This window comes from Rhynchophorus ferrugineus, unplaced genomic scaffold, assembly GCF_030347505.1.
Source record: "Rhynchophorus ferrugineus isolate W39M unplaced genomic scaffold, kcgeb_rfMv2 rfM2, whole genome shotgun sequence".
NCBI lineage: Eukaryota > Metazoa > Arthropoda > Insecta > Coleoptera > Curculionidae > Rhynchophorus > Rhynchophorus ferrugineus.
In genome coordinates this window covers 90336337-90351494 of record NW_027472581.1, presented here as the reverse complement: position 1 = coordinate 90351494, position 15158 = coordinate 90336337, and the positions used below count along the sequence as shown (strand labels likewise).

At 29.9% G+C, this 15158-nt stretch overlaps 2 protein-coding genes across 2 annotated transcripts in view; both read right to left on the bottom strand.

Annotated features, from left to right (window-relative positions):
* The window catches only part of Men (NADP-dependent malic enzyme), a 52023-nt gene extending 50001 nt beyond the window's left edge, over window positions 1-2022 (bottom strand). Inside the window, exon 1 of the mRNA XM_076396883.1 lies at window positions 1803-2022. Within this exon, the coding sequence (XP_076252998.1) occupies window positions 1803-1885 (83 nt within the window). The 5' untranslated portion in view covers window positions 1886-2022. The remainder of the gene's footprint in view (window positions 1-1802) is intronic.
* A 9434-nt stretch (window positions 2023-11456) lies between these two features.
* Window positions 11457-15158, bottom strand: part of LOC143191634 (tubulin alpha-3 chain) — a 51360-nt gene continuing 47658 nt past the window's right edge. The window contains exons 7-9 of the mRNA XM_076396932.1: window positions 14067-14200; window positions 13793-14001; window positions 11457-11868 (exon numbers count right to left, since the gene is read on the bottom strand). Of these exons, the coding sequence (XP_076253047.1) occupies window positions 11818-11868; window positions 13793-14001; window positions 14067-14200 (394 nt within the window). The 3' untranslated portion in view covers window positions 11457-11817. The remainder of the gene's footprint in view (window positions 11869-13792; window positions 14002-14066; window positions 14201-15158) is intronic.

The window sequence follows — 15158 nt, the reverse complement described above, 5'->3', positions numbered from 1 at the left end:
ATCTGAAGATATTTTGATAAAAAAAACTAGCTAGAATGAAAGATATAATTACAGCAGGTACTACAACAACTTTACAAATTAAGCAGTATGAAATCGGTGCCGAGCACAAAAATACAAAAACAATTATATAATTTTGTGACATATACAAAAACATTAATTACCAACAAAATAAATCTAAATTAATATAGCTGTTTGGGTTCGGTACCGACTTCATCAGTTGGTAGTAGTTAAAAAACAAAATAGGTTTAGGTATGTATTAAGCTAGATTGTGTGTATATAGTAGAACATAAAATAAGTGTACGTATAATGAAGACTATTATTCTGTAATTTTTTTTTAAATTTGTGCTAATATTTTTAAAATTTCGTGCTAAAACATTTTTTTATTAAAATTAAATTACCAACAAAACAAATCTAAATTAATATAACTGTTCGGGATCGCCATCGACTTCATCAATTGGTAGTAGTTAAAATAATATTGTAAATAAAAAAATAGGTTTAGCTATGTATTAAGCTAGATTGTGTGTATATAGTAGAACATAAAATACGTATACGTATAATGAAGACTATTATGTACATTTTTTTTTTAATTTGTGCTAATATTTTTAAAATTTCGTGCTAAAACACTGTTTTTTATTAAAATTAAATTACCAACAAAACAAATCGAAATTAATATAACTGTTTGGGATCGCCACCGACTTCATCAGTTGGTAGTAGTTAAAATAATATTGTAAATAAAAAAATAGGTTTAGGTAAGTATTAAGCCAGATTGTGTGTATATAGTAGAACATAAAATACGTATACGTATAATGAAGACTATTATGTACATTTTTTTAAAAATTTGTGCTAATATTTTTAAAATTTCGTGCTAAAACACTTTTTTTTATTAAAATTAAATTACCAACAAAACAAATCTAAATTAATATAACTGTTTGGGATCGCCACCGACTTCATCAGTTGGTAGTAGTTAAAATAATATTGTAAATAAAAAAATAGGTTTAGGTATGTATTAAGCTAGATTGTGTGTATATAGTAGAACATAAAATACGTATACGTATAATGAAGACTATTATGTACATTTTTTTTAAAAATTTGTGCTAATATTTTTAAAATTTCGTACTAAAACACTTTTTTTTATTAAAATTAAATTACCAACAAAACAAATCTAAATTAATATAACTGTTTGGGATCGCCACCGACTTCATCAGTTGGTAGTAGTTAAAATAATATTGTAAATAAAAACATAGGTTTAGGTATGTATTAAGCCAGATTGTGTGTATATAGTAGAACATAAAATACATATACGTATAATGAAGACTATTATGTACATTTTTTTTTAAAAATTTGTGCTAATATTTTTAAAATTTCATGCTAAAACATTTACAAAAAATGTATTTCTGAAACAATAATAATTATTCAGAAATAAGATTGGTCATTATTATAAGATTTTTTTATGCTAATAGAAATGATGCTTCTGATGGCTTCTATTTAAAACTTGTAAAGTAATAAATATTGGATGTTAATATATTATATTTATTTTATTTATTATTTAGTTATTATAATGACATTTTAAGAATAATACTATGTCGTAAAAATATTAAAATCGAAACTGAATGTCAGTATCAAAGTTCAAGGATCTGTGTCTTTATTAAAAAAAAACAATAACAAATAAACATATATAAACTCAAATTTATTCTTGTATTAATCATAGATGATAAGACTAATTACTTTTTAATTGGACTATCAAGAAATTCATTGTGGAATTTCACGCGATTTATAGAGGAAACATAAACAAGAATTATTACCTTTCTGGTTTGTTTTCTTTATCCTTTCCGAGAGCTTCAAGGCGCTCGGAGCATAATTTCGATAAGCTTGCCGTGCTACCCATGATTCAGCGGTTTACAACTAATTTAGCACATTACAAAGCGAGGAGGAAACAATCGTTGATGGCTGAACGAGAACCATAAACTGACAACAGCAACTTTGATCGCTTGAATCGTATGCTGTGCGAAGCAGTTCCGGTAAATAATTTTAAAAATGTTCAAGATCGTTCCTTTTAACAGTCAACCGATCGATTTTTCTGTCCTCGTTTTATTACGTTGGTTTCGTCGTCCCGCTAATGTTCAATAAAATTCCATTTATTATTCAAACTGTTATTGGAAAAATCATTGGCATAGCATGATTTTCATTTCTATAATAATTCATTGGCATTTCTCGTCTGTTGCGGTTTTTAATAGAAAATGTAGACATTTTTTGTTTATAAATTGACTTCATTAAAATAAAATTCAGTTTAGTTTTTATACATCAAGAGGTTCAAAATAATCGCAAGAACAAAGAAAAGTTATTCGGGAGTATCAATTTCGTTTCCGTAACAAACACGCAACAATAGGGCAAATTCACTGATTGGTTAAACAAATAAATAAAAACTTTTAAAAAAATATTGCTTGGCTCGATCTATCTCAAGCTTTTGACAAGGTGTAGCATACTGAACTTCAAGTTAAATTGACAAATCTTCTGCCCCATTCGCACTTTTAACTACCAAAGTTATATATAGCGTTGAGAACCGTCGACTTAACCTTAACTATCGACTGTTTAGTAGTTAACTACTTTTTACTATCGACTGTTTCAGTCACTATTTTCGGTTCGGCTGTCTTTACTACTCTTTTCTAGTGATTGTTTCAGTCGCTCTATTGGGTCCGACTGATTTTGTTACTATTTACTATAGACTGTCATTCATTCCATGTCCATGTCATCATGTCCGATTCGACGGATTTTTAACATTCTGAATCTGTAAAAATGTACCCAAATTAGGCTTACATAGATTTATATGTAATACATTGTTTTATGATATTTTTGGTATTTTGCTTGGTATATTAATACAGCAGCATTTTGGAGGCCTATTTTTCGAGAGTACTAATGTTAAAAAATGTTAGAATGTTAAAAAAATTAAAATTGAGAATGATAAATAGTAAAATACTTTTGATAGTTATTATGGCAATAAAAGGTAATTTTTTTTTATTAACTTTTTCTTTTCGATTTTACAGTAGCAGTTCGTAAAAAAATATTAACCGTAAAGAGGTGATAAAATGTATTCAATATTCATACTAAATATATATAATAAACAAGCTGCAGTGATAAGGGCAATAGACGGTCCCCCTACTGTTTCGATAGCCCCGGGTTCAAATCCTGCTGGGGCATGGTTGTACATGATCAAGCGAAACATTCTATGGTTCGAGAATATTTTGAAAGAGAATCCTCAACTTCTGCTATCTGCAAGTAGATATCATCAACAAATGACAATCCTTTTAGATCATCTATTTAAAAAATCAGTATTTTGTGTTACAAATAATGCTGAGGCGATACAAGAAATTATCACAAAAGAGATGTTTTTATATATAAATTACAACTTCAAAATATACAAATACAGTGCTAAAACTCGAAATTCAAGACACAAATACTAACGAAGAATGTATTACATCTGAAGATATTTTGATAAAAAAAACTAGCTAGAATGAAAGACAAAATTACAGCAGATACTACAACAACTTTACAAATTAAGCAGTATGAAATCGCTGCCGAGCACAAAAATACAAAAACAATAATATAATTTGGTGACATATACAAAAAAATAAATTACCAACAAAATAAATCTAAATTAATATAACTGTTTGGGTTCGGCACCGACTTCATCAGTTGGTAGTAGTTAAAATAATATTGTGAATAACAAAATAGGTTTAGGTATTTATTAAGCTAGATTGTGTGTATATAGTAGAACATAAGAGACGTGTACGTATAATAAAAACTATTATTATGTATTTTTTTGAATTTGTGCTAATATTCTTAAAATATCCTGCTAAAAACTTTTTCAAAATTAAAATTAAAATACCAACAAAACAACTCTAAATTAGTTTAACTGTTTGGGTTCGCCACCGACTTCGTGCTAAAAACATTTTTTTAATTAAAATTAAATTACCAACAAAACAAATCTAAATTAATATAACTGTTTGGGTTCGCCACCGAGTTCAAAGTCATCAGTTGATAGTAGTTCAAATAATATAGTAAATAGAAAAATAGGTTTAGTTAGGTATTAAGCTAAAGTGTGTGTATATAGTAGAACATAAAATACGTGTACGTATAATAAAAACTATTATTATGTACATTTTTTTTTAATTTTTGCTAATATTCTTAAAATTTCGTGCTAAAAACAATTTTTTTTATTAAAAATAAATTACCAACAAAACAAATCTAAATTAATATAACTGTTTGGGTTCGCCACCGACTTCATCAGTTGATAGTAGTTAAAATAATATTGTAAATAGAAAAATAGGTTTAGTTAGGTATTAAGCTAAAGTGTGTATATAGTAGAACATAAAAGACGTGTACGTATAATAAAAACTATTATTAAGTAAATTTTTTTTTAATTTTATGGTAAAATTCTTAAAATTTCGTGCTAAAAACATTTTTTGTTAATTAAAATTATTATTATGTACATTTTTTTTTAATTTCGTGCTAAAATTCTAACTTTGATTATTTTTTAATTTTTAGTGAGATACTTATTTATGTTTTGGATTGAGCTCATTTTTTTTTGTTAAAAATATTTTGAATAAAATAAATTGTACCGATTTTTCACAATATGGCTTAAAATGAAAAAAACCCTTAAAACTAATTTATAGGCCTAATATATCAAACGATAATCATTTGTCGTTTAACAGATATTGTTGAGTTAAGTTTAAGAGCATAATTGATCCCTAAAACATATACATATATACGTTATTGTTATTATTACTATTAAACCAAGTTGTTCGATAATAAAAGTTCGCTAAAGGTCACAGGACTACGGAATCGCTTAAATAACCGATAATACTGGTTGTGGTTCAAATCTGATCTGGTTAAAGTTGAGATCGCTGACGCAACTTCCATAAAAAATTTAATTTTAATTTGGCAATGTCCTTAATTTAAATCGTCGCTATACATTTATGTGATCCTCGAATCGTATCGAGGACAAAGAGATCTGACAACTGGCCAGGATATTTTCAGACGTATATAGTAGGGATGTTGGTCGGATTTTTTAAAAATATCGATTCATTATAGAAATCGATGGATTTCTATTATTTTTTAATATATCGACGAATAAAAGATACCAACAAACCATGCAAAATTTACTTGATGTCCGGGGGGAGCAACCTGAAAACAAAACTCGATATCCGTATCGAACATTTTCCGCTCTATTATTACTTTTCCACGTAAAGTTTACTTGACAATCGGGAGTGGACAATTTCCAAAAAAAAAACTTCGACACTCTTTGAAAACACTAAGTTTTTAATATCGATATTTTACTTCGCAGCTAAAAGTTCGATACTCTCATTTACAACTATCGATAGTTCATTGAAAGAAATGTCGGACCAATAAATATCGATGTATCGATATTTTACTTTGCAGGTAAAAGTTCGATACTCTCATTTACAACTATCGATACTTCATTGAAAGAAATGCCGGACCAATAAATATCGATGTATCGATATTTTACTTTGCAGGTAAAAGTTCGATACTCTCATTTACAACTATCGATACTTCATTGAAAGAAATGTCGGACCAATAAATATCGATGTATCGATATTTTACTTTGCAGCTAAAAGTTCGATACTCTCATTTACAACTATCGATACTTCATTGAAAAAAATGTCGGACCAATAAATATCGATGTATCGATATTTTTTTGGCATGCCTAGTATAAAATATAACTTTGTTTATGCCATAATTATTGTTTCTTCATTTCTTCGCGTATATAATACAGAGTAGCCCAGAACTTGTGTCCAGATGTTCAGAGCAATACATGAATATGAGCGAGGCTTCAAAAATTTCTGGCTTCAAAATTTTAAGGATCACAAGAGCAGAAACGCTTTCCACAGGGTGACCCTTCGAATATATGTCAGCAAATCGACAATGTTACACAATTATTATTGTTAGATATATTTAGCAAGAAATGGAATTCATTTCAAGGAAAACTTAGGGTAAGGTTCATCTTTAACATTCTGGAGAGAAAACGAACAAATCACACTAACGCCTTTACCTAAACACCCATCATTATAGCCAACATACAAAATGGATCTTCCATTTTCAAAGAGCAATAACTTTTGGTTAAATAATCGAATATATGGGGCATGGTCGTGTATGGTCGTAAATTTTTGTTTATTGTTGTTTAAAATTTGTGATTGTTCTTAGGCCAGAGTACAAAATCCGACAAAGAAAATGATCCCAGTCACGCCAGTAACCAGGCTGGGTAAGACCGGATACATTCTGGGATGATTTCTAAGTTGGTATATATATATATATATATATATATATATATATATATATATATATATATATATATATATATATATATATTTGTAAATTAGGAGAAAAAAACTTTAAAATGTTTATATATACATATATATATATGTAAATATATATACATATTTACAAAAATTAATTTCTTTTTGCACTGCCATGTATTTGTTACATTATTGTGTTGTTTTTTGTTTGTTTTCCTACCAAATCTAATATCTTGTCTGAATTAAATTCTTTGAATTATATAAATTTTATAATACAATATCCCTTTCTAAATTATGCCAATTTTCGATCGAAAAAAATATTAACCCTCCGTCAAATTTGGATCTAGCATTTTGTTATGTGGAGAACTGGGCCTCGAAATGAAGTTTTGTTTAATATGTTGGATTCGCGGGAGGGCTCAGATATCTTGGGGGAACTTGATTTCGCTTTGTTTACATATAGGACAATAATTTTTTCAGAGTGTATGCCATAAAGTACGATTCTATTGAGTTCAGATTCAGTTTGTAATATTAGGATATGTAGAATATCTTTATTATCAGTAAGTCTTACGAAAAATATCGATATAGTAGAAATAACTGTTAAATTTGATGGCAGTGACATTTCACTATGTGGAGTAATAGTTTTTCAATTAGTATTACAGAGTTATTCAATGTACACTAATCATAAAACGCTCAAACTCACACTTTTAAAAATTTATGCTGAAGATTTTAAAGAAAGGAAAATAGCTACTACACAACATTGCTGAAAATGCCATTTCAAAATATTTCAACGTAGTAGTTTCATAGGTTACTGGCCAGAAAAAGTATTTTCTATGGCGTATTGTAACTGGCGATGAAAAGTGGATCTAGTACAATCCCAAGCTATAGTCCAAGAGATGCAAAGCCATCCTCTTCCATGACATACCCTCACACGTTATTGCAGCTCGAATGAAAAGTTGTACTTCAACCAGCATACTCACCAGATATAGCGCCTCATAATTACCACTGTTTAGGATTTATGCATTATGGCTTGGCTGGTAGACTTCTTCATCTTTTTATCTTTTAATCAGCAAAAAATCGTCTTGAATGATCGAAAAGTGAAGTTGCGTGATTTACCTAACATCGTAAAGATATCAAAAAAACATATTGCTTTTAAATTGCATGAGCATTTGACTATGAAAAAGCTGTGTTCAAATTGGGTGCCGCATTTTCTCACTATTGACCAAAAACAAGAACGTGTTGATGATTCGGAGCAGTATTTAGCCATGTTTAAACGTAACCAACTGGAATTTTTGTGTCGATTTGTGACAATATATGAAACATGGTTCCATCACTTCGCTTCGGAATCAAAAAGATCGCCATCTGAGTGAACAGCAATCAGAGGCGACAGGCCTATTTTGAGGAATAAGATAAATCGTTCTACAAAATTGATATCGAAACGTAGAGCAGCGCTGGTATCGCTGGACAGGAATTACGTTGATGAATGAAGAGAATTTTGAACAAAAAAAAAACGCATTTACTTTGTTACGCCTGGGACCTTTCAGTCCATGTATTACAAACACTTAATGCATTTCAATAACCACCTGCAGTTACTGAAAAAAATCTTGTTGAATTCTTTCATTCTGTTATATTAATATTTTAAAATTTATGTGAATAAATGTGTTTAATATTTTCTTCTCAAATTTTTGTTTTCTTTTTCATATTACTTTCTGATAAATTATACGTTTTATTATTATATCAATTTTTAATTATACTAGTGTATATATTTTATTACTGTTATTTCTAATACTTTTAGGGCAGGTAGGACTAATTATTGTAATTGTGTAAAATATCACTTTATTATATACTCTGTTGATAGATATGTGGTATATATAAAATATTGTAAAAATAATAAACTGTATTCTTTAATATAAACAACAGACTATATAATTCATTAACAAATAAACACTCCTTTTCCGATACACAACCGTGGATTATTAATAAAATGACGCATTTTTCTAAGAAATAACTGATAACATTCAGTGTTTTTTTATACACTAATTAACACTGGCTGCAAATATATTATAGTTTTCTGCAATGTTTCTTAGAATTCAACTAAATTCCTAGAAATGGTATTGGCTGTTTTACCGATAAATCGTTTAAATTAGATTTTTATTAATACATCTTATGTAATACTTATATAGGATTAATACAGGTTAATATTTCTATTAGATAAAACAGTTAAATTAATTAATACAAATCAAATGTAATAAAATAAAAAACTCATTTAATACTATATAACTTATTTAATACATTTTTAGAAGTCACGTCGGTCATACGCATAAAACTGACAGAACCCTCGCATTCGCCATTTTTTCATTTATTAAATTGCATTGTTATTTTGTCTCTACTATATTGCAACTTCCGTTAATTTATTTTACGTATTAGCTCTTTTATTTCAGTGTATTATTTTTTCCGGAACCAGGATTGTTACTTTTATTTAATCTCCTGAGAATAATATTTATAGAAAACCATATGCCTAATTGCGAAAGACACTCCAACAGTTTATTTTGACAGTGTCGGTGCTTTACTAGAGAAATAAATCGAGTATATGTTAGCTTAGAATAGATTTCGCGTAAAATTTTGATTAATTTTTTAAATCTCAATATTTATTTTTTTAGTAATATAATACACAAATGATAAAATGAGTTGTATTACTCATACAACCATATTTATTTTTTCAATGTGCCAATACATTTGTAAAACGATTAAATATTAACAATTTTTGGTTAAAAACGGCATCAAAATTAGTTGAAAAGTCATTACCGGTTTGTTTTTCGAGAAAATACAAAATTTTCAAAAAAGAATTGAAACATTTATTTATTCAAAATATTGACTGTTTAATTCTATAGATGTTGCCGATCTTTCAGACAATTTATAGATGGCAAAAAAATTGTTTGTCCTCAACGCATTCATTGAGTCATTTTCTAACTTCTTCGAAATTGGCGAAGTGCTGCTTTGTAAGCACGTGTCTCATTGATGCCAATAGTTGATAATCTAACGGGGCAAGGTCTGGATAGCACGCTAGGTGCGACAATATGTCCCATCCATCAATCAACGATTCCTTGACCAGTTTTGCTTTTCGATATGGCGCGTCGCCGTACTGTAAAATCATGGTTCAGATTGATCATTTGTTGTCGGTAACGATCACTATTAACTGTTTCATCAGGTTTCAACAGTTCGTAGTACACCACGCCACTCTGATACCACCTAAAATACAGCATTGTCTTGTGGCTAAAACAATTTGGCCATGGAGGCAATCGGCCGGCTTCGCACTATAATTTTTTGGGCCTAGGATTTTCAAGATAAGTCTATTTTTCATCACCTGCCACTATTCGATGCATAAATTAACTACAATCATATCTTTGAAGCAACATTTCACAGATGATGTTTCGACTTTTCATTTGTCTGTCATTCAATTGATATGGCACTCGCTTTCCTATCTTTTGAATTTTTTCGATTGCTGGTAAATGGTTGTTAATCGTTTCTTGGGCCATGTTTAAAGTTTAAAGTGTTTTTGGGTTTGGGTTGGGTCTTCATTCAATAATTCTTACAGATTCGTATATTCAAACTTTTCTGGTCTACCAGAACATTCTTTGTGTTGTACATCACAATCACCTCATTTGAATGTTCGAAACCACGCCAAAATTATAAAGGAGTGAGATCATTCTTTGGGAAACGATGTCTAATTTCCGTAGTAGATTTTTACCCCGGTACACTATATCTTTTACTACACTGACGCATTGTTATCAATTTTTATATTATTACTCCATAATAATTGATGTAAAACAGAAAATATGCGCAACGTAAAACGAAGATTTCTTGATCTAAACAAAAACCAAAAACCTTCAAATAACAAACTTAAATATTTAACGCTTAAAAGTAATTTGTATTTCGAATTTTAAATACATGCGAGATAGTATTTTGTAATTTGTATTTTAATTAGTATTGGGAACTATCGACTGAAATCGACTATCGACTGTTTAGTAAATGACAACTTTTTACTATCGACTCTTTCAGTCGCTATTTTCGGTCCGACTGATTTGGTTACTATCGACCGTTTCAGTCGTGTACTTTTAGTTACTATTGTTGGTTTTTAACGTTCTGGCTCTGTCGTCCTAGCCGCGACCTTGCCAAAAATGTACCCAATTTATGCTTACATAGATTTATATGTAATATATATAGCTTTATGATTTTTTTGGTAGTTTGCTTGTAAATAATATATTGTATATTAATATAGCAGCATTTTGGAAAGATATTTTTCAAGATTGTTAATGTAGTAGGATAAAAATAATAAAATTGTGAATGATAAATAATAAAATACTTCTGACTATCTTTATGGCAATAACAGGTAATATTTCGATTTTTGTTAAAAAATATTTCCGTTCAATAATAAATAATGCATGTACTTCATTTAAAAAAGCTGCAGTAATTATTGTACGATCATTTTTAATTATGTCATAAATTAGTTTTCTTTCTATGATTAGATATATGTTTAATTTTTATTTAGATAAATACTATACTTGTTTAAGTTCTATTGTATTGTCTATATTCATTAGAGTATATTATTTGAAAATAGCAATTAACATATTAAAATACGAAAAAGAAATGTGCGATATTATTCCATTCCATCGAAAAATTCCATTCCTTTTTGCAGATCCACAGAACATTCAAATATAAAAGTAATTCTACTTCGTTTAAAATGAAATTAATAATTGTATGTTAATAGTATTTAGTAATTTTTTCCTTTTCTTTTTTAAAGTTAGTACGTTAAGGAATATGTATATCTCCATATAGCTTATAGAACCGTTGGAATATAACTTCTCCGAGCAATTATCTCCGTCCTTTCCTCTCTCACAATTGATACAGAAAAGGGTTCGAACATATTCGTCTGACGTTATAAATTGATCAAAGCAGTCGAACCGTGCATTTGACTGAAAATAGTAATTATTATTTTCAGTCGCTAGTTTTTCGACTATCGACTGTTTCGACTGTTTTCAGTCGATAGTTCCCAACGCCAATTTTAATTAAAGCAAGTCATGTATGTCACAGAGCTCTGATTGTAATATAATCGAAATATATTTTGGGGAATATTTAAATAAAACAATATTAATGATAAAATTTGCCAAACGTATATTGACACTCGTGTAAAATTATGTTATATAAACTTATAAAATTAATAAAGCACTTTGGGCATAGTTCCTTACCTAAACGTCCATACGTTAATAGAAATATAAATATAGAAAATTAAATAAATACACAATATTAAAAAAACATTTAAGTAATGATAATTATAATGATGTGACATAACGAGAATATCCTAAGATTAAATACAAGCTATCATTAAAAATAAACCGTGTTTTAGGAAGGATTTTAGACAAAGCATAACGGAAAATCTAAATAGTATCAAAACACGATCGTTAATAAATGCAGTTCGGGAATTAGAAAATCACTTAGTAGTAGTTCTTGTTCAATATTCTTCGCCTTCGTCAGCCTCGCCTTCGATTGAATCGACAGCGACCTGAAACAAATTGTTTGTTGTAAATATATTATTTATAAAAAGTTCTAAAGACGATATATTATATATCAGTTCACCGATGATATTCCATCTCCTCTTATTTTAGTTCGAAAAAATATTTCGAAAAATAATTGCATTATACAACTGTCCAGAGTCTGATTTTAGAAGCTTAATCCAGATCAGATATCATAAACTTCAAACATTATTGGATACAATCGCAGCATTAATGGCTAAGAAACCTGCAATAGTTTAAAGATGTTTGAATGACTTAGAACACATCCGAAGGGAGGCTATTACAAATAGGTTCATTATTATTTCTGTAACAGTTTTCGCAACCAAATTCAAATATATAGGGTCGCAAAATCATAGCATGGATTGATAAAATTCCGCAGGGTAGCATTTTGGGACCATTCTTGTATCTGTTCTACATTGCTGAGATCTCAATAACAAAAGAAACAGCCCTTGAAACATTTGCTGGCGATACATTTATTAGGACAAAACACATATCTCTGCGTAGAGTTGTATAATGGATATAAGAGACAGTCAATAAGATTGACAAATGGACTGGAGACTAGAAGATAAAGTTTTATAGCTCTAAATCTATCCATTTCAATTTTGGGTTGTGGAGAAATAACAAAAACCTAGTTATATCACTTGGTGGATGCTCGATTCGTTAAGAAAAATCAGGGAAATACCTCGGCATCCATCGTGATGGTAATTTAAATTGGAAACATTACGTTATACAAGAAGCAGAGTGGACTACACACAAAACCAAAGAACTGTACTGGTTAGTACACTCCAAAATTGATCTAAAATCAAGGAAATTGATTCATTGGTTAATTATAAAACCTATTGGGACTTATAAGTGGACTTATAACTAGTAATCCAATACTTTCAAAAGAAAGTTCTTCGAAATTATCCTAGATTTTGCACTAAAACATCAAATAAGCTTATTAAATCGCAACAACTTGAAAACAGTACAGCTACAGAGTAACACACAGGAAATCAGAAAAAATGGTCTTCAGAATTTAATATATCTAAACTCTGTTGGGTAATTTTAACATATTCAAGCGTTTAAAAATATCTCAGATGATGAAGTTAGAAAAAGCAGAAAATGATCGAAATAGTTTAATTAATATATGCACCAATTTTTAATGATAACACTAGATGATATGATGATAAGAATACATGCCAGAACCAAACAATTTGGTTTAGAATATTACCCTCCATCATCGCATTCAATTTTAGGAATATTTCTAGAATTATTAGTGGTTATGGGATGGCCAGTTACTTTTTTGACTATAACAGAGTTGCAAACTTGGTAAATTATAACAATCTCTTTTTATTGATAATACCATTTTACATACTATATATACAAGGACAGAGAGACCAGACCAAAGGTCAGAAGAAATTAAATCTGCTGAATAAGTTCGTTAAATCGCGCGAATTTTTCATCAAATTGGTTCGCAAATGTAGTGCAATAATCAAAGTGTATTGTTCTGTCAATTTGAATGTAATAAGAATCATAGCGAAAACGACCAGAGGTCAGAGCTTGTTCATCAATAATTATCAATATCACTTTAGAAACTATATAGACATGGACAGAGATAAGACAAAACCAGAGGTCAGGGGATACTAAATCAGCCGAAAAACTTCCTATTTTTTTCGTAAATCGTGCTTTTTTCTCCAATTTTTTCATCAAATTGGTCCAACAATTTAGTACAATAATCTGAGTTTATTTTTCTGCCATGTTGCATAGTGTAAAGAAACACAGGTCAACGCTTGTTTATTAATAATTTTCAAAACATTTTACAAAGTACACAAATATGGACAGAGATAAGACCAGGCGATTTGTATAGTTCACTAGACGTCCTCTTTTCAATAATTGTTACTTGATCTTCGTATATATGAGAAATGTAATACTTACTTCTTCATAATCTTTCTCTAAAGCCGCCAAATCCTCACGAGCTTCTGAGAATTCACCTTCTTCCATACCTTCACCGACATACCAGTGAACGAAAGCACGTTTGGCATACATAAGATCGAATTTGTGATCCAGCCTGGCCCAAGCTTCAGCGATGGCGGTGGTGTTGGACAACATGCATACAGCGCGTTGAACTTTAGCCAGATCACCGCCTGTTCGTTAAATATTACGTTATAGCTCTGATTATGTACTTATTACAACATTACTGTTGACTTACCGGGAACAACTGTGGGGGGTTGATAGTTGATACCGACTTTGAAACCGGTGGGACACCAGTCCACGAACTGGATGGTACGTTTCGTTTTGATTGTGGCGATAGCAGCGTTTACATCTTTTGGTACAACGTCACCTCTGAAAGAAAATAGAAAATAAAATTATCTCGTGTATTAAGATCCAGAAACAAAAAATAGTTATAGTTTTCCTGGAGAAAATAAACCATCATTTATAAGACAGTTATTATTTCTTCGGTTGATAAAAATACCATTCTAAAAAAAATTGGATATCATAGTGTGACACTAATAATGGCTAACTAATTAACTAATGACTAATTAATGGTCTAATTATTTTCAACCAGAAAAATTATATATATAATTAAAAAAACCTTTTGTACACCACTTAGTATCGTAGGTATGTTGGCTCTGTGGCTCCTTGTTGCGGCAGGGTATTTTTTCTCTTCTGAAGTATTCATCTGATATATTAATCCCACGTTTTCTTAGGTCACTCTCTGTTTTATCTCGTCTTTGTTCTGTCTTAGTTTCTCTTAACTTCCTCTGTCCTTCTATGTTCATTATTTTCCATGTACTCTTGTGCCACTGATTCAATACTGAGATATTTTCTTATATATTTATTTGCTATTGTCTTATTGCCCCCTTTTATTATATTTCTGACTCTTTTTTTAAATATATATATTTTAAAGTATCCTTTTTGCCAACGAGGATTTATCTGGACTGGACCTGCAGTTTAACGTGGGCTCCGAACCACGGTCCTTGGTATTAAGCCTACCGACCGGCGAGTGACCAACTTAGGAATCATCCCAAAAAACATCCGGTCTTACCCAGCTTCGGATTTTGCACTCATGCTTAGGACAATCACAAATATTAAATAATCGCAAATATAAATTTACGGTCATGTCTCGGCAGGATTCGAACCTGCCACTATCTCAACAGTAGGAAGACCGTCTTGTTGCCTTTACCACTGTGTCAACCAAGCCGACAACTCTCTGACTCTTGTGAGGTATTTCATTACTGCAAGTTATCACATATCCTCATTAATATACATTTTGTCCCTAAATTTTGCCAGTTTATTGTTA